Raw genomic sequence first — 24497 nt, forward strand, 5'->3', positions numbered from 1 at the left:
AGTATATATGGATGCGACTTTTTTTTCTTCTAAATTATTTACTACTTGAATTGAAAGGTTATACTAAAATAAATGCAAACTAGCTTATATGCTTGTGCAGGTGCTAAGTCTGAAAAGTTTCTAATATGTTAGCTAATGAAAAAAATCCAGAGTAATAACTTAAAAAAAAAATTTTATTCCATTTCTCTTTAAAGTAATTAAATTTTTGTAATTATTAATTATTATTATTAAATAAGTATAGAGAGTTATAATTACATTCAATATTATAAATAATTAAATTGTCATGCCAAAAATAAATTCAACATTGTAGAATAACAATTAATTCTTTAAAGTAAACCAAATGAATTGGACTATATGAGAGGTGGCATCTTCTCCTGTCTGGAGAAGAGGAGGCTCAGGGGAGACCTTATAGCTCTCTATAACTTCCTGAAGGGAGGTTGCAGTGAGCTAGGGGTCGGCCTTTTCTCTCGTGTAGACAGTGATAGAACTAGAGGCAATGGTTTCAAGCTGCGCCAGGGGAGATTCAGGCTGGACATTAGGAAATATTACTTCTCGGAAAGGGTAGTCAGGCACTGGAATGCACTGCCCAGGAAGGTGGTGGAGTCACTGACTATGGGGGTATTCAAGAAACGTTTGGATGTTGTGTTGAGGGATATGATTTAGCTGAGAAGTATTGGTGATGGTTGGACTGGATGATCTTTTAGGTCTTTTCCAATCTTGATAATTCCGTGATTCTGTGAAAACCAACTTTTTAATTAGTATTGGACAGAACACTAATTAGTGAAAAAACATTGAAAATAACAACTCTATTGATTTAATAGTAAGTCTGAAGATAATCAGTACATAAAAAATATTAACCTTAAGTCCTGTAAACACAATGTTCATCAGCATATGCAGATCTGAGTCTTTTTTTTTTTTGCTTTTATGTTTCACATATGAACTCTGTTTCTATATTTCTTTTTTAATGGGAGATATAAATACTAAACCTCAGATACACAGGCCTTTTATTTTGAAATAAAAGAAATACACAGGTCTTTTATTTCAAAATATGTTCACTTCAAGATCAGAGAAAGGGATAGAAACTACCTCTTTCAAACCATTTTGGCAGTCGTCTTTTTTCCCTTTACAGGTCACCCCTCAATCTGAATGACCAAAATAGCTATATTTCAGCAACGTAGTGCTCCCCAAATGATCTTGTGCTATAACAGAAGTCAAGCCTGCACTAAAACAATAGCTCAGAGACAGGCACAATTAAATCTTCCATATCTTCTGCAAATCCACTAAACCAGGACTAATAACATAAGAATGATGACATTACTAACTATGTGCTCAGTCTGGCTCTTCGCCTGTTTTATGGCTCTATAGATGACAGATCTGCGAGAACAGGAAGCAATATGTGGCCTTGCAATTTTTTTTGCAGAGATTGACATTAACATCCTGTAATGTTAGAGAAACCAGTCACAGGAAATAGTTGCACAGTCTATAAAATTGTTTTTAGCCATCTGACATATATAGACCCCTAGAAATTCATAGTCTACGTCTAAAAAGTTTGTGAAAGTTGATCAATAAGAGGAGGCTTATTTATGTAATATAATCATTTATGTGTGAGAAATATCTAGAGAGATCTATATTTTAATGAATAAAGGTTAATAAAGTTAAAATTGATTATTCAAAGTCCAGGTAACCTATATACTATGTTGTTTGGGCATGGAGAATAAACCTACAGTCTACAGGACATGTATAAGCAATCATAATAACGACATGCTGGTCCCCTACACAACTAATGTGTGAAATAAGACAGTTACAGAATCTGCCATAAAAATCCAAGGTACTGAGTTACTGCTCCTTGTTGTAGCTACTGCAAGAGTCTGTAAGGATCTCTCTGTCACAGCATCTTAACTCTTCACAAAGCCATAATCAATGACAACCCATACAGCTCTCATCTGCAGCTACGCAAACATTTATCAAGGACATAAGAATCCATGTTAGTCAGATGGATCCCTCTGAATCATTTCTGTTAAGATTCCCAGTGCATCTCTATCTCCCTGTTCAGACAGCCACTATATTCCTATGTGCCAACATTTCCAAGTTTGGGAGATTTTTTCTTTTCTCATAGAGAAGAAAAAAAAAAAAAATTGCATACTTGTCATTTTCTCAGTTGAATATCCTTGATCTACCTCATGATTTTTTCTACCTGAAAACTATCAGGTTTTGCTCAGTAAAGAGGGAACAGGACATGACTTTGAATGTACAGACACAGATTTTGGAAATACAATAATCTGTTATTCAGAACACTGTAGTTTTTCTGTTTTCAAAATGGAAACTGTGTATTAGAGCAACTGTATTCCTGATTTTACTTTATTTCATATTTCTACAAATAAATTATATATTTTAAGGGTAAAGAAAGACCAATGACAGAAATCATTTTTATGAAGTCACAATGTAAGGAATACTGCAGAAATTATAACAAAATGCTATACTGTGTTATCAGAAGGCCAGAAAAATATGTTTTTATCAAACAGAAATTTCTCACAAATTGGTTTGCAAACAAACAAGTTTAATCTTACAAGCAGGAATTTTATTTCTTTGAACTTCTTTAAGTTACCTTTACAATTTCACTTTTTTTTTGCTATTATTAACTTTTAGGTAAACTATTATTTCCCTTTTTCTTCCTGAAGACGTATAAGTTAGAGGTAAATTTACCAACCTTTTCATAATCTTCAGCATTAACATTATGATTAAAGAATAAAAACCGCATTATAAAAATCAGATGTTCCTACAACCACAATAAAACAAAAATCCTTTCTTTGGCACATTTATATACCACTTCTATGTGTGTATCATGACATAAAATTGATCTACCTGGTGTTTTCACTTGACTATAAGAGTTCAAGCTGTATTTGTTAGATAAATGTCAAATAGAGGACAAAACATAAAACAGTTTAAAAAGTTGTGGCTGCTGCATGTTTTCTTAGTTATTAGAAAGGCTATAAATACTTTCTAATATCTCAGTTTGCATATTCCTCATTTTCTAAGCTAGAATACAGAAACAGCAAAATTTATTAATGATGTTATTTATGACATAATAAATACTACAAGTCTTTTTTTTTTTTTAATTAACTCTGATGTTTATTCACTACAAAGATAGCCTAGGGCAAGAGGACAAAGCAAAGCATTAAAATTCTCTGCAAATTCTTCACAGGTGAAAGTAAAACCTGCCCAAATCCTGATGATGATCCCAGAGCCTCTTGTATCAGGACAGTGTCATATCACTGCTATCACTTCCATCATTGTCACTTTTAACTTCAAATAACTATGGTAAAGAGCTAAATACCATTTTTAGAAATAATGATACGTTATCTCGAGAGAATATCTATAAAGCACTTGCATCTTGTTTACTTTCCCAACACCCCCAATTATTTCCCATGTTTCCAGAAACCAAATGCAGCCAACAGGCAAGTGGGAAGACAGATGTGTAGCTGCATTCCTTCAGCAGACCTATTCCTTGTGTTCCTACCACCTGCTGCCACTACCAAATACAGTTGTCCACTTGTCTGTGCTCCAACAATCAAAACATACAGAAATATCTTAAAATATTTTTCTTAATAATAGGTCTGTATGATCATTTGTACAGGTGAAATATAATATACACCCAGTAAAATCCTAACCAATGTCTGCTTCTGAAAAATCCCAGTACAGCTGAAATCTCATCCCAATTCAGTGACTTAGAAGCCACCTAAGCTACTCTTCTTCTATGATCAATGGCAACAGAGGTCCAGAGAACAATACATACCTAAGGTAGATGGAACAGCTTGACTTCTGATGGTATCCATCCCTTTTGTTTGAAGTGGCCCTAGATAAGCAACTTGTGATAGATGACAGGTAAGCTGAACTGGTCTAAGGGCCAAACTACACCTTTAAGTAACAAACTTTAAAAAATATCATTCTTCATTAAAATTGGCATTTGTACCTCATTCTTACCTTGAGAACTCAACCTAATGTACATATAGGGACAAAACAACAGTTCTTTTGATTAAAATACATTGATACAAATAAGTTAATTCTTCCCCAGTTAATTAAATCTTTGCAGGGAACACAGAGTTAGACTAGTACAGGGAAATTTTTAAAATCTTATCCCTGTGCAGTTGATGTGCATGAATTTAAGCTTATTTTAACAATGCTAAATAAGACCACTATGCTCTAACATTAGGCTGAAACATCTACTATAATTTAATAATGAGATACAGATTGAGAATGAGCATATTTGGACAAATGTAGATATCAATTATTCTACTATCAACATAAATCAGTAAATAGGAATATAATTCTTATGTAGTAAACAGAAGAAAAACATGTAAGAAATTTAATAATAGACACCTTGTTGAAAAGAGAACCAAATTTAAACTCTGTCAAGGTGTTGAAATCCATTACACTTCATTCATCATTGTGTTGTAAGCCAACTCTATAAACACATATAATGAAAATATTTGATGTAAAAAAAAAAAAAAAGCACACCCCCAAAAAACCCCACCCTCAAAAAGCCACTCACACTTTGATGTGATTTCATTATTTTACAGTTATATTAATGGATTCATTTGCAGGTCATGACAAAACATCTACTGTTTAGAACTAGTCCAAGACTTTGAAGAAGTTTAAGCCCAGGACACAAAGAAAGTATAACACTGCATCATACAGTACAACATCATGTAGCAAGGAAATTAACTAAATTGTATTACTGGATACTGTGCACTGAGGATAGTAATTTGCAATGATTTTTGTTACCTCTGCTCCATACTTTAGATGCTAACCATTTATTCTGCTTAAACTCTAACAATAGGACACCAATGTGTTTCTGTTTCTTTGTCTGTACCTTTCTTTTCCTTCTGTGTCTGCAAAATGTCAACACACAATTTAATAATGAACTGCCAAGAAGATAGATAAATATTTACCCAGAATTTTCCAGATATTCAAATTAATATCTTTCTTTTAAATTCTCTTAGCCACCTTTAAGGCTATGCGATAAACCTTTAAATTCTCTTATCCCCTGCAAGGCTGTGCTATAAACCATGAATCTAGTCATAGCTTGGATCATTAATGAGTAAGTACATTCCTTCCTTTAAAAAGAGCTAGCAAAGGCGTAACATTGCCTCATTTTCCCCCTTCACTGTCAATTACACACAAAGTCACAAAATAAGCTTCTCACAAATCAGGCTTCCTAGCTCTTGAATTATGGAAAAGTAGATAATATGGGAACTATTTCATTTGTGCTTGAAATACTTAAGCCTCTTTTGGAAAGAAGGTTTCATGAAAAACGGAGGATTAGTCATAAAACTGACATTTCCTCTGTTTACTCTTTACAGCACAGGTCAGCCATAGATGTTTGCCAGACTGATTCTAAATTTAAGTTGGGATATTGATTCATGGAAACAAATCAGTCTGATTTTGAGAATTTTTTTTTGTCATTGTTTGGTTTGATTTTGTCATTGTTGCAGCAGAGAAAAGATCCATCTTTGGGAAAACTGTCCAAAATGTCATACAGACCTGTACTGCTATTCTGTAGGAGAGGGAAATTCTGTAAATGAAGATCTCTCCTGTCTTCATTGTCTTACCTTTCACTATATATGCTTTGACCTTCAAATATTTAAGATTTTATGGAAGAAGTTAATTATTAAAAAAAAAAAAAAACACACAAAAAAACACAACACCAACAAGAAACTAATAGTACCATACCTCTGGATCTCCAACACTTTCTACAATCCAGCAGAAAGAGTAAAATTTAAATAATGTTCAGTCTCCACATTTTCTTGATGTTTGACCCCTTAGTGCACAGTAGTATCTGGCTTCTACTATATGAGAAGAATAAACTGATTTGGTCAGAAGAGAGGCTGAAATGAAATTCTAGATATCTTTACACTGCCACTGGGAGGGTAAGACTAAAAACTCAGAGCATGATAACTGGGATTAGAACACAGATATTATAGGACTCCAAGGTACCTTATATGTGAGTAAAAATCCCGTATATGTCAGTATACATACTCTACTGCCTCCTCAAGAAATGTCCTCCGTTCAAAAACACCAAACAATTTAACAGATTAACTTTATTTGGCTCTTGAAACAACTCCTCATAAAGCCAACATGTAGATAATTATTTTAAGGTTCACTAGATTAATTTATTTTGTCAGAAACTGGTGAGAAAAAGTTTTGGAAGCAACTGTTTCCACCACAGATTCTTGTTTTATTCCTTTATTTCTTTGTATTGGTTAGCTAGCCTATGCTTCATGTCAAAGCCCTTTCAAATCATTCCAAATACAAGCATAGAGAAAAAAAAAAAGGGAGTCTTAAAAGCATAGCAAGATCCAGCTTTCCTATCTGTATCTCCCAGTGTCTTAAATGTGCACTGCTTTTGATGAAGAGGAAGATAAAGAGCATCAGTTTTACTTGACGAAGTTATCCCAAAATATTTTTTTCAATTATTTAATAAAGACTTTGCCAGAAACTGGAATGCTAGAATTATTTTAAAATGGCCTTTCCTTAGAGAGACAAAACAAATACCTGCAATTTTCCACTAAGAAAAAAAAAAAAAGTGTTAGGCAGAAAGAATTACTTACTACAAAGCTACTTACTACAAGGATTTCCTTTTCTCATGAGACTGTTCCTTTTCCTCCTCCAGCTTACAATGCCTTAAACATGGGATACATATTACAACCTATCAGAAACTTACTGCAGCCAATACTCAAACTGTCTAATTATTGAGCTAGATATTCACTGACAGCATATGCCTCTTGGATCTGCAATTCTTTCTTATTAATCTTGTGATAAGCTGTAAACTGTTGATTGCAGCCTCTAACATCTGCCTTGTAAATAAACAAACTCTCCTCTCTATAAGTTTTTTTTTTTTAAATGTGAGGTCAATCTTTATTATGTCGAATACAGGAAAGACAGCAAAATGTTTTCTTCAGAGGTTCTAAGACTTTGGGACATGCTCTAGGTCCAAATTAGCAGATGATATTCTGAAAATGGGAAAAAGAAAAACACTACCAGCTCAGTGAGGATTTTAGAAAGGTTGGAGATGAATTCCCCAGAATGATAAAAATAAAAAAAAAAAGAAAAAAATGAAGCACTAACATTTCTGAACATGTTCTTATTCAATCGCTTCCCTTATTTAGGACTTTTTCTACTGTACATCATAGGATTTCTTTTCTCTGTTATGGCTGTAAAATTTGAACAGAAATACTATAGATTCAGGATTCAGATTCTTTGTGTTCTGCTGTTTTACAGTACATAGCTTCAGAATAATGCCTAATTATTACTGAAATCTCTGTTTCTACCCATAAACTAAAAATGTGGTTTCTGATTTGAAACACTCCTGCCACACTGTAAATACTGCAGTCTCAAAATGGAAGACATGATCTACCATGTTATGGTTTACTTAGAAATAGTTGAGGAGTATACTTTTAGGCAAAACTTGTACTTTAGACTTTAAATGATAAGTCATCTTTAGAAAAAAAATTAAAAATATTATTTGAAGTCTGAAGAGTCCTACTGACCTTTTTAAATCCAAATGTGCTATAGTATTTGTTTATCTTTTGTAAAGGACCTTTCTGTATGTGAATACATGTTTTATATGTAATAGCATTCTGCATATAAACTTGTAGGGTCCCTCAATGTACACATTAAGGAATTCATTAACATTGATAAGAGCTGTATATTTCATTATGGACAAAGAAATCTTCTTAAATACATTAATATTAGTATTAAATTAGTATTAAGGTTATCAGCAGTAATTAAAAAATGTTTCATTTTGAGTAAAGACGAGATGCATTTTATAACTTCAGGTTTAGGGGCATTTTCTGACGGATTCTTACACTGAATTTATCGAGCTCATAATGATAAATGCATGTTGTCATAATCTTTCACTGTCACAGTGTACTGCTGCCCTAACAGCATCCACTCTTGTAAAACAGAACTGCAATCAAAAAGTTCAAAATTAATAGCTGTGAAATCTCAAGCACTCATAAGCATGTGTTTTTATCACTTCCATGCTGTGCAGATCGGGTACTCTTGTTATTTATTATTTGTGACAGTGAACAATTCCCACTTGCTTTAGTGAAAAACTGAAGAGCTGTTTGCATAACTAGCAAGGTGAAAAAACAGAATTTAAACTGTTGGAATCATTTCACAAGAACAACGTACACAGACCAGAAGACAGCTTTCTTTCAGAGCACTGTAATGTGCTGACTACAGTATGTTCTGCATTTGTGAAGAGCCTGAAATGATGGAGTCTTAGTATAGTACAGAGGCTCCTAGGTACTCCATTAGACACCCTCATCATCCTCACAGTGGAAAAACACGAATGTTTATACTGTCTTAATGCAGTAATCCGCATATATGGTATATGGTTAGTACGTGGTCTGCAGCTGAGCCAAGGAGAGCTCTGGGACCCACGCTCACAACAGCTAGCCCACACAGCACCAAGCTAGAGCAAAGCGCTACTTCCTGCTGCAAATTCTCAGACACATTCCCCGCCTCTCTGAACCAAGCAGTAGAATATACGATTTTACGGGTAAATATTTATTTAAGTATCAACAGTACTTTATCTCCTAAAGAAGTGACCATTTTAAGAGGAGAAGCTAAATAAAAAAAAATAATGGCTATTATGTTTTCCTTGACATTTTTCTCTTCTTCATTTCTTTTCAGAAATGAAACACAGAGATAGTATCTCCAAACAGTATATATTTCAAATTAAAAAGGAAAGGTTAAAGATAGTAACTGTAACAGTATTACAAAATGTCTCCATCTGATTTAATATTAACATACGGGAAAATCTATCATACATCAGGACAGCGAGTAAGAATTGCCTGTGGGCAGTACTATTATCAGTGCACGATTACTTGCAGATCGGAGACACCAGATCTGTTCTCATGCCAGAGAAAAAAAAACCAACAGCTGATTGAAAACCAACAGCTCTTGATTAAATGCAGTATATTTAGCAACAGACAATTTGATTAAATGTAAGGGTAATAATAACAAAACTAGTAATGCCCAACACGACATGAAATGGTGTATGTCATATTTTAATTGAGATATTTCAGTGAATAATATGAAATGAAACAGGATATACTACACAAGGAGCTTTTACGGCAAAGTCATTTTCTTTCGGTTAAAAAAAACCCCACCACATTGTGAATGCTAAAAAGAAGTCTTTTCTACTGTCAATTACTATAAACCCATCACAAAGTATGATTCCTTAGTCCTTAATGCTAAGTCTTTCAAATCCTTGGACTTGTTTCATTTATTTTTTTTTCTTTCATAACAGATGGATTTTCTTTTATCCTTAGTAATTTGCATCAATAGTAGATCATGAAGTCTTATAAATACATGAAGTCTTTAGAAATATTTGATAGAGCGATGCTTTAGCCAGACCTTTCATACTTCTGTAACTAATTCTCCAGGAAGGTTACTGTATAATCTGAAGAGTTCATCAATTTATATATTTAATTATGAACTAGTAAAGAAAAAAAAAAAAAAACAACATAAATTTAGCTTCCAAGGTTCCCTGAAAGGTGCACTAAGACTCACTGTTAGAAAGTCCAAGTTCAATTTTCAATTTGTTCAGCAGTGTCTGAAGGGCCAATTGAATATAATGTTCTCCCATTTCCTTTAATACCACGTAAGTAATAAAATATTTAAATATTTTGCAATATAACAAAACCAAAATCTTAATTTCTTCTGCACATAGGAATTTCACACTGTTGTTTATCTTTTCCTCTGCAGTAAAGAACAACCAAAAATATCCAGAATACTAGCAACATTTCATAAATAAATATTTAAAGAACTGCTGTAGCACAAAAGAAAAAAGATAGGGCAAATGATATAATTGTCCAATGATCTTTGCAAAACTCAGGACAACAAAGATAGTGCCACTTTGCAAAGTTACATAAGTTTCCTTCACTTCTGAACTAAATCTCTTTTGTGTATTTTCTTAAACTAATTGTAAAAAAAAGCACATAAAAACACCACAACCAGTAATTTTTTTAGTAACATACAATCCCACGTGTAGTCTTGGAGAATTTAAATTGAATGAGTTACTGTCCTGCACCAATCTATTCTGGTTTCATATCTGCTCAGGGCAGCTGCCAGCCTTAAGTCTGAACCTACTGTAAGAAGTCATCCATTACACAACGTTTCACCACATCCGGGTGAAACATCTACTGCACCTCGGTGGTAGTTCTTTGTCATTCCTGTAAAATACTACTCCCATCTGCTTTGTTGTTAGATATTTCAGATATGTTATTCTAATCTATTTTATATGTATATAGCAATGAATTGGGTAAAATACATGACCTAGACTATATGTTGTAATTTCTAGGAAAACCACTCGTAGTTGAAAGCCATCATAAAAACAGGTACTGCTCTGTTTCACACCCATTGCTCTCATTTTCACTCACATGAATTAACAGCTGCTCTAGAAATAGCTGAATTTTATTTGTATTCAGAAAAATTCCATTGAAATAAAATTATAAATTCAGGTCCTTAAGTTTTAGGAAGCAGATTAAAAACATCAGCATATAGTCAGAGGAGCTTTCTGAGTGAATTTTTAAATCTACATGACAGATCTGGGCTGAGGTTCAGTGTCTGAGCATGTAGTGACCTGTCTTAAGTAGAGGTTTGTAGTTTCCAGTGCAATTATTCCTTCTGTAAAAGAACTCACAACATTACTTGAAAATGAAACAAATACTTCTCTGTCAAATAAATCAATTACTTTCCTTCTGTAAACTTGTTCTGCGACTGGAACATAATTACATGCTCATTGAAAATAGCATTTTTTTCTGATTCAACAGTGATGGATATCATCTCTCAGTATCACACAAGGCACACATTATGTGATTATAACCAATTTAGAACACATGGATGGAGATAAGGAAACTGATTCACCATTTCATTACTCAAATTTTATGACAATGGAACTTCACTTAGAACAGGAGTGACACGATGGAGAATGAGACCAAACGTATGTTGAAACCAGAAGACATAAAAGCTCTGAACAATAAAGGTAGTAAACAGGGACTTAAAATACTACTGAAAATGCCAGGACCAGGTGAAATAACCAATACTTTAATTTGCTGTTGTTTTATTATCTGTATTTCGACTCTTGTCTTTCAACTTTAGAAAGCTTGCAAACTACTGGAGTATTTTCTCTTGTTAAATATAGCATTTTAAAAAAGGACTCCCAAATAGATTAAACAGATCTGCCTAAGCAAATGGCCAGATTTCATCTGAGACACAAAGTTTTGCATTACAAACTGGATATGATTTTTCAGGCCAAGTCTTTCTTGTGAGTATGCCTCCAAAGGGTAACATACAACTCCACAAATAAACGCTGTGACCTATCAGGTAACTGAACAAGGTAGCTTGCCATATAGACTCTTGCTGTACTATTAGTTTGAGTAAGAATGTGTTTAATACTAAAATCATATTTTCAAAAATTTCATTAAAGCCATATCATTCCCAGAACCTGTTACAAAGATAATTTTACATTTGGATGTAACACATGATGAGAACATACTCTCTGTTATTTTGAAAATTATGCACATATACATGCTGATAAATTAAATGTGGAGAGATTTGAAACATAACATCCAAACTGATAAACTGGTCTTCTGTAACTGTATTTTGAGTTAATATAAAGCAGTCTCTGAATATTATATCACCTGATTTAACTTACAGTAATTGATATTAGTTAAATTTGGTTGACTTGTGGAACTACCTGTAGTTTCACCTAACACAAGACAAACATCAGCCTGAGAGGTCTGAAGATGAATGGAAATCCAGTTAAGCTAACTGCTGTCAGTATTGTTTCTGTGAAAACAGAAAAAGTTTGTGCCAATTCAAAAATATCTTGTTAACATAACATTGGTATATATGTGAACATATATCTGCACATGTGTGTTCTATTAATAGGCATGTGTGTGGCACAGACATTTAAGAATTGTGCTTAAGATTTTGATGGAAAAGTAATTCTCAACCTTGCCAAAGTGCACCACATCCACAGAGTGCTTAATTTTATTTAAATTATTGTTTTTTAAATAAACCAAAGGATTTGGTGATTGCCTTTTTTATTTGGCCTTGAGCTGCAGCTACAGAAGAGTGCCCCAGAAGTCACTCAGGTCTTACGTCATACACCCTCTCTGTGCAGCTCTGTGTAGATAGCTCAGAAACTTTAGGGTACCTGAAGTGACACTGGAATAGATACCTGAATCACACCCAGAACGCTATGACAGTTTCCATAAGTTTCTTTAGTGCATTTTTCAGCATAACACTGAACTCAGAAATGCAATTCTATGTAAAGTTACATCTCTGTAAAAGTATTGTTTTGATGAAGGACATTTACCCCAAGGATAAGTCTCTGAGAAAGTGTTAAAGCAGTTCTCCCTCACATGAATTTGATATCCAGAGGAAATAACGGCCACTCCTCATATTTTACACTGCTCCGGGGCTGAAAAGTCCTTGACATCTATAGATTCTATGTATAGATAGACAGAATAAATTACGGCAGCACCCCCCCCTCCAACCCCACTTCTCTCTGAGAAGTGCTACCACAGAGAAAACATTTGGCACATAGCACAAAAGACACACATTTATTCAGCATCCTGGCCACAACCTTAGTTGAGAAACTACTTTGCAGGGAGTGTGTGGAGAATTCTTCGTAATAATCATCTGACCATGTAATGCAGGAATTTTTATCCTGTCAAGTTACAAATATTTTCTTGCTTACAATGCGGTACCATAAAGGAATAGGATCAGACAAGGCTGCAAGATAAAATTCTCTCTGAATTGCTGGCAGATTGAGTATTTCTGTATGCTAGTTCTGCCACATATTCTGAGTGATTTTCAGAATGTCAGCTGGTATCTACCTTCTGTAGTCTTAAAAATTTGACTTTACATTATCTGCAATTTGACTTCATATTATCTGTAGATAACAACAGACCCTGCATCAAATTATTTGATAAATATTAATTTTATTGTTACCTAATACTCCTGGAATGCTGCTGGCAACAAGAAGTGTCTTTCATTCAGGGATTACAAACTTAGCCACTAGGTTGTCTGATTTGTAACAAAATCTCAGCCGATGAAATGAATATTTGCCTTTAAAAAGAAAAAAACAAACCACTCACTCTTGTCAATAGTTAATAAGGTAAATTAATGTTTGAAAGACAAACATAATGCTTTTCTTCAGCTTATAATTATTATGTAATTTGTGATCCACTCTGAGTGAAATTGAACTATACTTTTGGGGTTATGCCGCAACATTTTACAAGTTAATGATTGCAAAACAGCTGTATTACCTAAAGGTGAGGATTGTTTGATTTATATAAACAGTAAAAAAAGAAAGCACATCACTTTTACATACTTTTCAGTTTTAAATGTGACCAGAGTGTTATTTCTGTTCAAACTTCTAAAAAATTTTACTCTTAATTTTCCCCATCTTCTCCTTCCACAAAAAAAAAAAAACTAATAATAAAGTGGTTCCTCCACACTGCTCATAAATTTTATATATCAAATTTTCTATTTTTTTAATACAGTCAAATGTTGCTCTTAATTGTAATTTTACAACTCTTGTGAGCGAAAAATGGGCACACAAAAGTGAGCAAACTCATATTGAGCACAGTCTATAGGGCAACTCCAATGTGTGTCACTGACATCGTTCAGGAACTTGACTAACTGGTGCTTTGCTGTAATCACATTTTGAGATTTTGACATCTGTTCAGATCTGCTATCAGCTAAACATTTATGGAGGAAATGTCACTAAGATAATAAATTAAGAAGTTTTAAATCCTCCTTTGTCATCTTCTATTGTTGTAAATCACATTTTAAATGCCTCAAATAACCTTAATTACTCCAGCATTAGTGCAATATTTTGTCATCCACAACAGCAAAATAAAAGTGACCTCGGGAAGCTTCTGTTCCCTGAAGTATACAGAAGGCAGTAAGTCAGTCCTAGCTTTTTCATAATGTGTGTATATTCTCCTCCCTTTCTTCAAACATTTTATCATAGAAGTCAAAATTCAAAGGGACCCTAAGTTTTATCTCGTCTGCTGTTTTACTCAGACCTTAGATTCACAAATTATTGTTACTTACATTTAATGAAGGTTTTAAAATTTCAAACTGTGTAACTTAGTACATATAAGAAAAAACGTGAAAGGATACAGAATATAGGTGAATTTTATTTTTACTATTTACCTAGTGACATGTGTCTTGTAGGATAGCATGCTAACAAGGCTAGATAGGACTGGGTATTGTGAGACCAACTAAAGGAAAATAATTTAAAATACTTTTAATAATAGTATTTAAAATGTTCTCCTTATAATGATACTGGGCTATGGAGTGTACACTATTAGAATAACTTGAATTACACAGTCCATATTACCAAAACACTTTTCATTAAACTGCACAGTCAATAAACTTGACATACACCGACATGCCAGGGTTTTCTTTTACAATTTTGATTAAAAACTTGAAATAATGCAGATTTATATATGAAAATAATAAATAAAAGAACTTTATTTTGATTCTGGATAGTAACTGTTGGTCTATTTTTTTTGTTGTTGTTTTAACTATTGATTATAAAGGCATAAAAGGAATATATAGTATATGCTAGCAAAGTCCAAAATCTGGTAGCAGATCGACAACAAGCCTACTCTTCTGGAAAAGACCAATTAAGGGAGAAAAAAATACAGAAAGAGCATTGCCTAAGCACACAGTGAGATAGAAACCACCTAGAAATATAATTAAAAAATGGGGAAATGTAGAACCTAAATTACATGGAATATATTATATGCCATCTAGGACTGAAAAAAAATGAAATTGTTTTGCAGCTTTAACAATTTCTAGGAATCAATTGGAAACAGACCTCTAAAAATCACTTAGAAAAGCAGCATGTTACTGTACTAATTACTCATATGTCTGCATCAATATTTCCTGTATATATAGTCAAAGAAAATGAAAATTATGTGTTCTGTTGAGATTAGTAATTAAATAATAAAATGTTCAGCAAATACAGTGAAGAGGTCACAGTACTTGCGAAGGATTTAATTAATTGACTCTTAAGCACAATGCTAACTTCTTCTGAAGTATGTTGATTTTCTATTATATTATAGTGCAAACCAGATTTGATAAGTTTTACATCTCAATGTAGACCAGTAGATCATTAACTACGTAAACCTTCTAAAATTGTGGAAAGAAAATCCTTAAAGGAAAATGTCCCTGAAGCTGCAGGACAAGTATTTCTCTGAAACACAGCTGACAGTTAACAAACTTGCAAATACCCTAAATACTAGAAAATAAGGAAGCAAACAAACAAACAAAAATAAAAAGAAAGAAAGAGAAAGAATAAAAAACACGCTCAGAGATACACTGCTACAGTAAAAAGCCTGACACAGGGATAGTCAAACTGCTACCCATGGTTATAACCCAGGTTCATATAGCTATGTATAATGCCAGAGAGCTGTCTGAGTAGATAAATCAGATTCTACCCTTTTAAAGGTGTTTCTTGCTACCTCTTGCCTATAATAGTACAGTTCTTTACTTATTCAGAGCATGAGTCCCCCTTTACTCAGATCCTGTCCCTTTTGGCTCTGTACATCTCCTGGGAGCACAGAATGATTCAGTGGTAACTTAGTCATTTGCGCACTGTACAAGAGATGATTTTACTGAAGAGGAAAAAAATAAAGGCTGCACTTATCAGTGGAACACTTTGTGTTAAATAAAGATAATTAAAGCGTCAACAATCCATCTATTTCATGTTTAATTAGCCCCTCTTTCATCGTAATTTGTTACTGAAGGTCAAATGTGGGTCACTTTTGAAACTAATTTTGAAGTATTTAATATAATGCAAATTGAGAACAGAAAATGGAAATATACTTCTGTACACTTTGCACCAAACAGCATTAAAGTCAAATGTATGAAAGAAATCACCAATGTAAATGTCTATAGTTAATGATAATGTTCCCATTTTTTTTTCTCTACATTGCACTTAGAACTACCATAACATTGTTATTTTTATTATTATTATACTGTAGGACATTTGCTTAGCTGAAAGTTGTGAAAAACTTATGCTTGTCAGTTGCTTTGCAATTACAAAAAGCAGTCTTTGAGATAAGCCTCTGCGTGTACATGTGTGCCTGTATATAAGCAAGAAAAAAGATGATGCTTTCATGCATGGTAAAACTGATAACCCCCTTAATGGATACATTTTGAGTCCTATTACGGCTGCTGGCTGTATGTGCATACTTATAAGGAACTAGATCAATTTGGGTTATAGATACAGTTCCTATACATCATAACCAACTAGTCAAAATGCTTCTACATTGCAATGGACTGATTAATGTTTGAAATGTTAGGAAACAAATTAACTAGCTACCATACAAATAGTTTTTTCTTCAAAAATTAATTTCTACATATTTCACTTTCATGGAAAGAAGACTTTACAGGAAATGCCTCTAGTTTTGACTAATGTGTTAGGATACTCTGGTATGGTAAGCATTTTTCTTCACTAAACAGTAAATTTTCAATGAGAAAAGGCATAGGGATAATTCAGAAAGGATTACAGAATCCCCAAGAAGCCAATACTAGACGTAAAGAAATAGTGCTACTCAGAAATTCCTGTACTGGTTCTGCTATTTCAACTGACGATGATCAGTATGTCCTTAAAAAAAAATCAACAAACAAACAAAACACCACCACAACTGCAGTGTTTTAAGTAGTCAATAATCATTCTTTGTCGAGCAGAGCAAGTAAAAAAGAAACCAAAAGAATATGATGGCCAAAAAAATATAACATATAAACAGGGTTTAAAAGGCCTGTTCTTCAAACACTGGTTGTTAACATGCTAATCTCATATTTGTGACTAAAAATTTCAGTGAAATAAACCTGCTCAAATGCCACTATTTTGCACTGTGAAACCGAATGAAAAAAAAATAGCATATGTTACAAAGATATATCTGTTACTAACATGAGAAAACAAACAATTATTTACAATTAAAATCTATTATTAGAATTATCATTAAGGATGCAACGCTCCAAGCTGCTAAATGATTCCTCTTAGGCACTGAGCTTTCCTTATCTGTGGCAGTCTTTGCTGGAAGTGAGTAGTGTACATAGGTTCCTCACAAGCAATGTGCAGCACCTGGAAGGTTCAGATTTTAAATATATGATCCAGAAAAACACTTGGTTAAACTCATCCCCATTCAGCAAAACACTTCTGTACAGCTTTAACTTTTTTCAAGTGATTAAAATCTATGGAATACTAAGCGATTTAAATAAGGAGATATCAGTGCTTTACTGAAGAGGAGAGAACTGCTAAAAGGGAGACTAAAATAATATTTCAGAGTAATACCATGCAAAATAAGACAAGAATAGGAGTCAAACTTGTGAAAGATCTCCTAAAAAAGTGATAGTGAAATGTCAGAAGTCTACTGAATAACAATTTAATTTTAAGCTTTAGACAAAACACCTGATGTCAAGAAGGAGGAGAGTTATAAATTGTAGTTTTTCTCCACTGAAGTTCTATGCAGTACTGTATCAAACAAGATGCATTTGGTAACTCATGTAATAAATTCAATGCATTACCTTAAAAAGGAAGTATCAAATAATCAGAATGAAAACAACTTGTATGCACTGGGGTACACCAGTCGGTCACGTAAATAGAGACTTTATTTCCTGACTGCTATATTGTAGATATGTGAAAGTATCTGTTACCAATTCTAATTACACTAATGGGAAATTAGTATTGGTCTCATGTCTGGTAACTTAGAGCGGGTATGTTCTGCTGTGCCCACTTATTTGTTCTAAAACTTTATACACCTTCTAATGTCTCCTTAGAACAAAGGGAACGGCCAGTAAGTAACTAAAGGCAGCGTTGGAGACTTCAACCCTATCATGGTCATGTCAATATGCCACTGGTTCTATTTCACATGTACAGCTGAACTTTGAAACAATCTGATACGCACCACATCAGAACACTTTATCTGCAACTGCTTCACGTTTCTCTGAAAAACAACGTGCTGAACAGCTCCACCTGGTTTGGGTGTTAAAAATCCTCGTGTGTTTTGCCTGATAAACTGAGACATGCCCCGCTGTCAATGTTTGAGATGTGAAAAGTCTACATATTGTTTACACAAATAAGTCTTAATATCTCCATTATTATGCATAAGTGTGAACAAAACTATATAAATGTCACTCAGCAACAAGCTGGCAAGTACACATAGGAAAGCAGTAACAGAAGTTTCGTGCCTGACAGTTTCTCCTATAAAGTCTGCTATTTAGCACTACTTTTACTGTTTGCTTGGACACCTTTCTCAACTTAGGTGCATGCTTTACAAGTGTGCACATACTTTATATGTATTTAAAAATAAAAAGACAAAACATTAGAATATTGGCTATAAGCTACTCAGGTAAGCTAACCTTCATAACTAATTAATTATTTAGCACAGGAAAACTATCAACATTGAGAAACTAGTTTTGTAAAAAAACTAGATAAATAATGGAGCAGTTCAGCTTCTTTCAGTTTTATTGTTGCAAATAAAAATGCAATAAAGACATTTTCTTCTAGTAAGAAGTCTTCTAATGTATCCTTGAAAAATGTTAAATAATTCAAAACATATTTCTGTAATATAATCTTAAGTAAGTTTGTTTTTTTTTTTATCAAGGAAAACAGTCATTTATATGATGTAATCCTTTACCATTCCTACACTTAGGATGGAAGTAATTCTTTTACACTGAAAATAAATTACACTTTGACAATTTATAATTCATATGTTTAGGTGAATTACAGCAGAAAGAAAGAAGTAGTAACCAATTAGCATATGTTCTACTGCTACTTTGTTATTCCAGTGTTCACTAAACCGGCATAATCTACTATGTGCTTAATAAGCCTTAGTAGATGGAAACTTAAGAACTTTCTTAGTACTTTGTATTTTCAAACCGAAATTATCATGTACTCTCCAGGAGAGAGTTAATGAAATGTATCAGCCAGAAACTACTGTCTCAAATGTTCTATAAATCTGTATCACTTGCCAAACGATATACACGAAAATACTGGCAGATAGTACATCAATCACACTTTTTTTTTGTGTGTGATCTGGAAGACTGAGTGGCTCATATAATTCATTTTCCTTTACAGTATTTTAAGTATTTCTGAGCAGAATGCAAATACTGGCAATACATTGTAAAACTTCAATTGTAGTAGACTAGCAGACGTTTCAAAGTATGAAAAAAAAAAGTCAGTGTGCCATATTTGCATGTTAATAAGTTGAAGGGAAAGTATTTTTTGTCAAACTAGTCAGAATTTCCCTGTTGCAGGCTTGGCTCTATATTTACATGAATCAGCATTCATTTATCTCTAGATTCTTGTGCAACATGCACTATAGCTGAGCAAACATTCAGGATAGTATCTTACATGGAAAGACGTAATGGAAATCACCAGAAGTTAAGTATCTATCTCATTTTGCTATCTCCCAAAAAGTCCTCGCCCAAAGAAAAGGGACCTCTGTTCAGGCTACATATGCGTCTTACAAAATAAACAAAATACACGCTTTTACTTAGGAGCTTGGGTTTCCTCTGTGCTATCCCTATTTTATTTCAAGGACTGTGAAGAATTTCCTACCAGCACCAGTTTTAGGCTACCGGAGCTTCACTGAACCCATCTCCGCCAACACAGCAGAGATCAGAGGCGGTCACTCGTGACACTCCTAACACCACAGCTCGCACCGAGAGGTCTCACGCCAAGCACACTCTCTTACAGACACAGGTATGCAGCAGCTGGGCTGGCAAATTAGAGCCTCTCAGCTTCAATGAATGAATTCCATGTGATAAATAAGGGAAAGGGAAGACAAAAAAAAAAAAAAAAAAAAAAGGCAGTGAAAACATACTGGGGTGCGACTCTAAGCTCACCAGCATTTATGTGTATTCGGAGCAACTGCTGCAATGAGTGCAATCTCGGCGGTGTAAATGAGACTGCAGATACGCTTTGTAGATTATTTCAGCATTTTGGTCCTAACGAATGACCTGGTAATTACAGCCATTAGCGCTTCTGCGCGGCGGCTGCAAATCCACTCTCACCCACAGCCTTAGTAAGCGTCAGGCGGGCAGCAGCCCCCTTTCCCCAAAACACCTGGCCACCGAGGCGAAACTTTCCTCCTCAGACGGAGGTCACTGTCTGTGAGGGTTGGAAAGCATCTCGGCGGTAGAAGCGACCCCTGCGAGCGGGATCGGCCGCTGGAGGCGGGGGCCAGAGGGGGCGGACGGGGGACCGCGGCTCTGCCAGGTCGGGGTTCCTGACCCCCCCTCCCAACAGCCAGTATTGGCCTGTGGGCGGGCGGCTGATAAAGGCATCTCAGCTTGCCTTGCAGCTCGCTGTCTGGGCTGGCGACTGAGTCCCAGGCCCGCCCCCCGCCCCCGCGCCCGGCTGCCTCTGCGGCTGCGGGCGGGGGGGGGGCTCCGCGCCCGCCGCCTCAATGGGGCGGTCCCGTCTGTGCGGCTGCACGGACGGGCTGGTGGGTTTGAAAAGCGAGGGGAATGATAGAAATGATGATAATAATAAAGATCTCTGACTCTCCTTGCTGTGTGTTGCTCCTGACACCTGACTGCCTGCGGGGCGGGGGGGGCGGGGATACTGCTGAACGGGTCACTGAACCTGACGGTCGTGTCTGCTTGTGCCAGTGTCGGGGGCGGTGGGAGGCCGGCATCGCCGCTCCCGCACCCTGTATGTGTGGCGTGTGCGTGGCGGGGGGGTGCGCGGACCGCGGGGCGCAGCGCTCTTACCTGCTTGCTGTACTTGCTGCTGGCCTGACAGCTGTACTCGGAGCAGTGGTCCGACCCGATGGAGATGTTGTCGCCGGCGCCAACGAAGGTGTTGGCCGGGGGCAGGTCCTGCACGGCCTGGTGCTTTTTGCCGGCGGTGGGGGACTGCGGGTGCAGCTGGACGGTGGGCAGTGGCGAACTGGACTTGTAGTGCCTGGCCAGGTCGGGGCTGCCCGGGCCACCGTTGACTGAGCGGTACCGCCCCATACCGGGACTGTCTGAGAGCTTCTCGTTGACACTGTCATAGCGCTGCCCATTGGGCTTGGAAGCCTCGACGGTGACAATGCTGCTGTAGAGGGGCTGCTTGCCCTTCTTGCCTTTCTTATCTTTCTTGGGCTTCTTGGCCTTGTCGTGCTGCTGCGGCGTGAAGAAATCCTCGTGGTCCTTTTTGCCGGCCTCATAGCCGTGTTTGCCCTTGGAGCGGCAGTAGCGGGCCATGACCACCACGAGGATGAGGAGAATGACGGTCATGATGCCAGCCACCACGCCAATGACTATGCTAAGTCGCTGTTTGCTCAGCTCATAGCTGGGGTCACCAGCAATGTCCTGGGCCAGGGGTGTGTGGAGGCTGCGGGCCACCTGGCTCTCGACCACGGTGGCGTTGGACAGGCTCTCATTGACGAAAACATGGAGTAGTGCAGTGGTGGACTGGGGTGGCTGCCCACTGTCATTCACCTGCACCACGAGGCGGTGCAGACCATAATGCTTGGGGGCCAGCTTGCCGACGAGCGACACCACGCCACTGGCCGGGTCAATCTCAAAGAGTTTGAAGGGGTTGCCCCCAACAATGCTGTAGTTGAGGTCAGCGTTGAGACCTGTGTCAGCATCAGTGGCGACCACTGTGGCCACCACGGTGCGCATGTTGCTGGAGGGTGGCAGTACGGTGTAGGAGCTGTTGCTGGGGAAGGTGACAGTGGGAGCATTGTCATTCTCATCCATCACAAAGAGGGACACAGTGGCAGTGGCAGAGCGTGGTGGCTCACCTCCATCCACTGCCTTCACTTTAAAAGTGTAACTAGTCTGCTGCTCCCGATCAAAAGAGACAGTGGAGAAAATGGTTCCAGTGTCATTCTCAATGGAGAAGATGCCAGCCGCCTGGTCGTGGTCACTGGGCTGGATGGAGAGGCTGAGCTCAGCGTTGCGGCCCTTATCGAAGTCCATCACAGTCACCATGCCCACAGGGCTGTTGGGCTGCAGGTTTTCCTTCACATAGAAAGTGAACACATCCTGCATGAAGCGTGGCTCATTGTCATTGCGATCCGTCACCCGCACCACCACTGTGGTGGAGCCCTGCAGTGATGGCACCCCCTTGTCCCGGGCAGTCACCTGGAACTCATAGGTGTCACGTTGCTCACGGTCCAGCACCACCTGCACTGACACATCCCCGGAGTCAGGGTCAATGCTGAAGATGCCACCTGGTGCCTCTGATGAGAGGGGTGAGGCCTCCAGGGAGTAAGTGATCTCAGCATTCTTGCCGCTGTCTGCATCTGTGGCGACCACTGTGGCCACCCTCTCACCAGGCAAATTGTTCTCTGGGAAGGAGACCTCCAGAACAGCCTGGCTGAACACAGGAGGGTTGTCATTTGTGTCTCCAACCCGCACCAGCAAGGAGTTGTTGCTGGACAAGCTGGGGCTGCCCGAGTCCACAGCTACAATCACCACGTTGTAGTCGCGAACAGCCTCATAGTCCAGAGGGGCTGAGGTATGAAGAAAATACTTGCGCTTGTTCTGCGGCTCCCCTTCACCTTCACTGGCCGGCTTGAGCTGGAAGGGCACGTCGCCCACCACAGTGCAGGTCACCACGCCATTTTCACCTTGATCCCGGTCCGACACCTGCACCAGGGCAATGGGGGTATCCACCAGCACGTCCTCGGCCACGCTAGCCACTCCGTCCCGCAGCGGGATGCGCCCAATTTTCCGGATGTCGATGACGGGCACGTTGTCGTTCTCGTCGCGGATGTTCAGCACAACCGTGGCCTTGTCTGTCTTGGGGGGCTGGCCCCGATCCCGCGCCATGACGGTGAAGCGAAGCTGGTTCACCTCCTCCCGGTCAATGCGGTGCAGGACACTGAGCCATCCTGAGGTCTCGTCCAGCCGCAGCAGGCGCCTGACGGACTCGGTGGCCGCCCCAAAGACATACTCAATCTGGCCATTCACCCCCACGTCCAGGTCAGTGGCTCGCAGCTGCAGGATGGGGGTCCCGGGGCTGCTATTCTCCGCCAGGTCTGCCTCGTAGATGCTCTTCTCGAAGTGGGGGCTATTGTCGTTCACGTCAGTGATCAGCACCCTCAGGATGGCCTGCGAGGACCGCGCCGGGTCGCCGCCATCCCGCACGCGGAGGCTGAGCTCGTAGGAGTCCCTCTGCTCCCGATCCAGCGCCCCCTTGACGATCAGCTGCGGCTGCTTCTCCCCGTCGAGGGTGTCGGCCACCTGCAACTCGAAGACGCTGCTGCGGGCCGCCGCGTCCGCCTCCTGCCGCCGCTTGCTGCCACCGGGGTAGAGGGCGCTCTCGGAGGCTGCCGAGGCCGAGCCCCCCCCGCCCCCACCGCCGCCTCCGCCAGCGCGGCGGCCACCGTCCCCGCCGGCCTCCTGCAGCAGCTCGTAGCGCTCGATGCCATTGCGGCCGAAGTCCCTGTCGGTGGCGGTGGGGAGCAGGTAGAGGGTCCCCACGGGCCGGTTCTCCTCCACAGTAAGCGTGAGGACAGGGGACGGGAAGGTGGGGGTGTTGTCGTTGATGTCCAGGATGATGACCCGGCCCTCGAAGAGGTCCACCCAGCTCTGCGAGGGGCCGATGACGGACACTTCGAAGTCCAGGAAGCACTCGTTCTCGTCGAAGATCATCTGGCACTGCGGCAGCTTTTCGCGGTCGATGCGCCGCTCCGTGGTGCTCAGCTCCCCGGTCATGTTATCGATCTTGAGATAGTCGGAGCCCGATTCCAGGCTGAATGTCACCTCTCCGGAGCCCGTCACGATTCCCAGGTCGGAAGCCACGTTGCCGATGCGTATGTCGGCTGGTCCCTCCTCGGCTAGCCGGTACCTCAGGAGCTGCTTGGCCGCTGCCAGGGTGACCCAGAGCGGCGGAGGCAGGAGGAGCAGGAAGCAGCAGCAGCAGCAGCAATGCACAAAGCCGAGGAGAGTCCGCATCTTCCTCATCTTCCTCGCACCGATCCCCCCCCCCGCCCCCTTCTCTCCTCGCACTCCTACCCGCCCCCCAGTAAACTCCCCTAATAAGCCAACAGAGCGGCTGAGCGACCGGGTGATCAATTATAAAATCCTTCTGTTCCTGGAAACTTATTGTCTCATGGCTGGTGCAATTGGTGGTCAAAACCCTGCTGACTGGCTCCTCTGGTGCTCTCCCTGCCTTCCAGTTGCGAGATACTTACAGTTCACGGGACAGTGTATTTTGCTTTTAAAGATTCATCTCGGTAGATAGGATGGGATTTTCCTCCTCCTCCCCCTTCTCCTCCTCCTCTCTGATTTTACTGTAATCACTTTGCAAGGTTTGCAATAAAAGCAGGAGCAGCACTGTGCTATTCGAAGCCCCCTAGGTCGTCTTCTTCGACACTAGAGTTAACTACAATTCACATACTCTTTCTCCCTTCTCTCTCTCTCTCTCTCTTAGCCTTTTACGACCGAGG

General features: G+C 38.8%; 1 protein-coding gene across 1 annotated transcript in view; it reads right to left on the reverse strand.

Moving 5' to 3' along the window:
• PCDH7 (protocadherin 7) overlaps positions 1 to 24012 on the reverse strand; it is a 300985-nt gene extending 276973 nt beyond the window's left edge. The window contains exon 1 of the mRNA XM_086747707.1: positions 20821 to 24012. Within this exon, the coding sequence (XP_086603833.1) occupies positions 20821 to 24012 (3192 nt within the window). The remainder of the gene's footprint in view (positions 1 to 20820) is intronic.
• Between the last annotated feature and the right edge of the window lie 485 nt (positions 24013 to 24497).

Source organism: Chlamydotis macqueenii, chromosome 4 (genome assembly GCF_036417535.1).
Source record: "Chlamydotis macqueenii isolate bChlMac1 chromosome 4, bChlMac1.mat, whole genome shotgun sequence".
NCBI lineage: Eukaryota > Metazoa > Chordata > Aves > Otidiformes > Otididae > Chlamydotis > Chlamydotis macqueenii.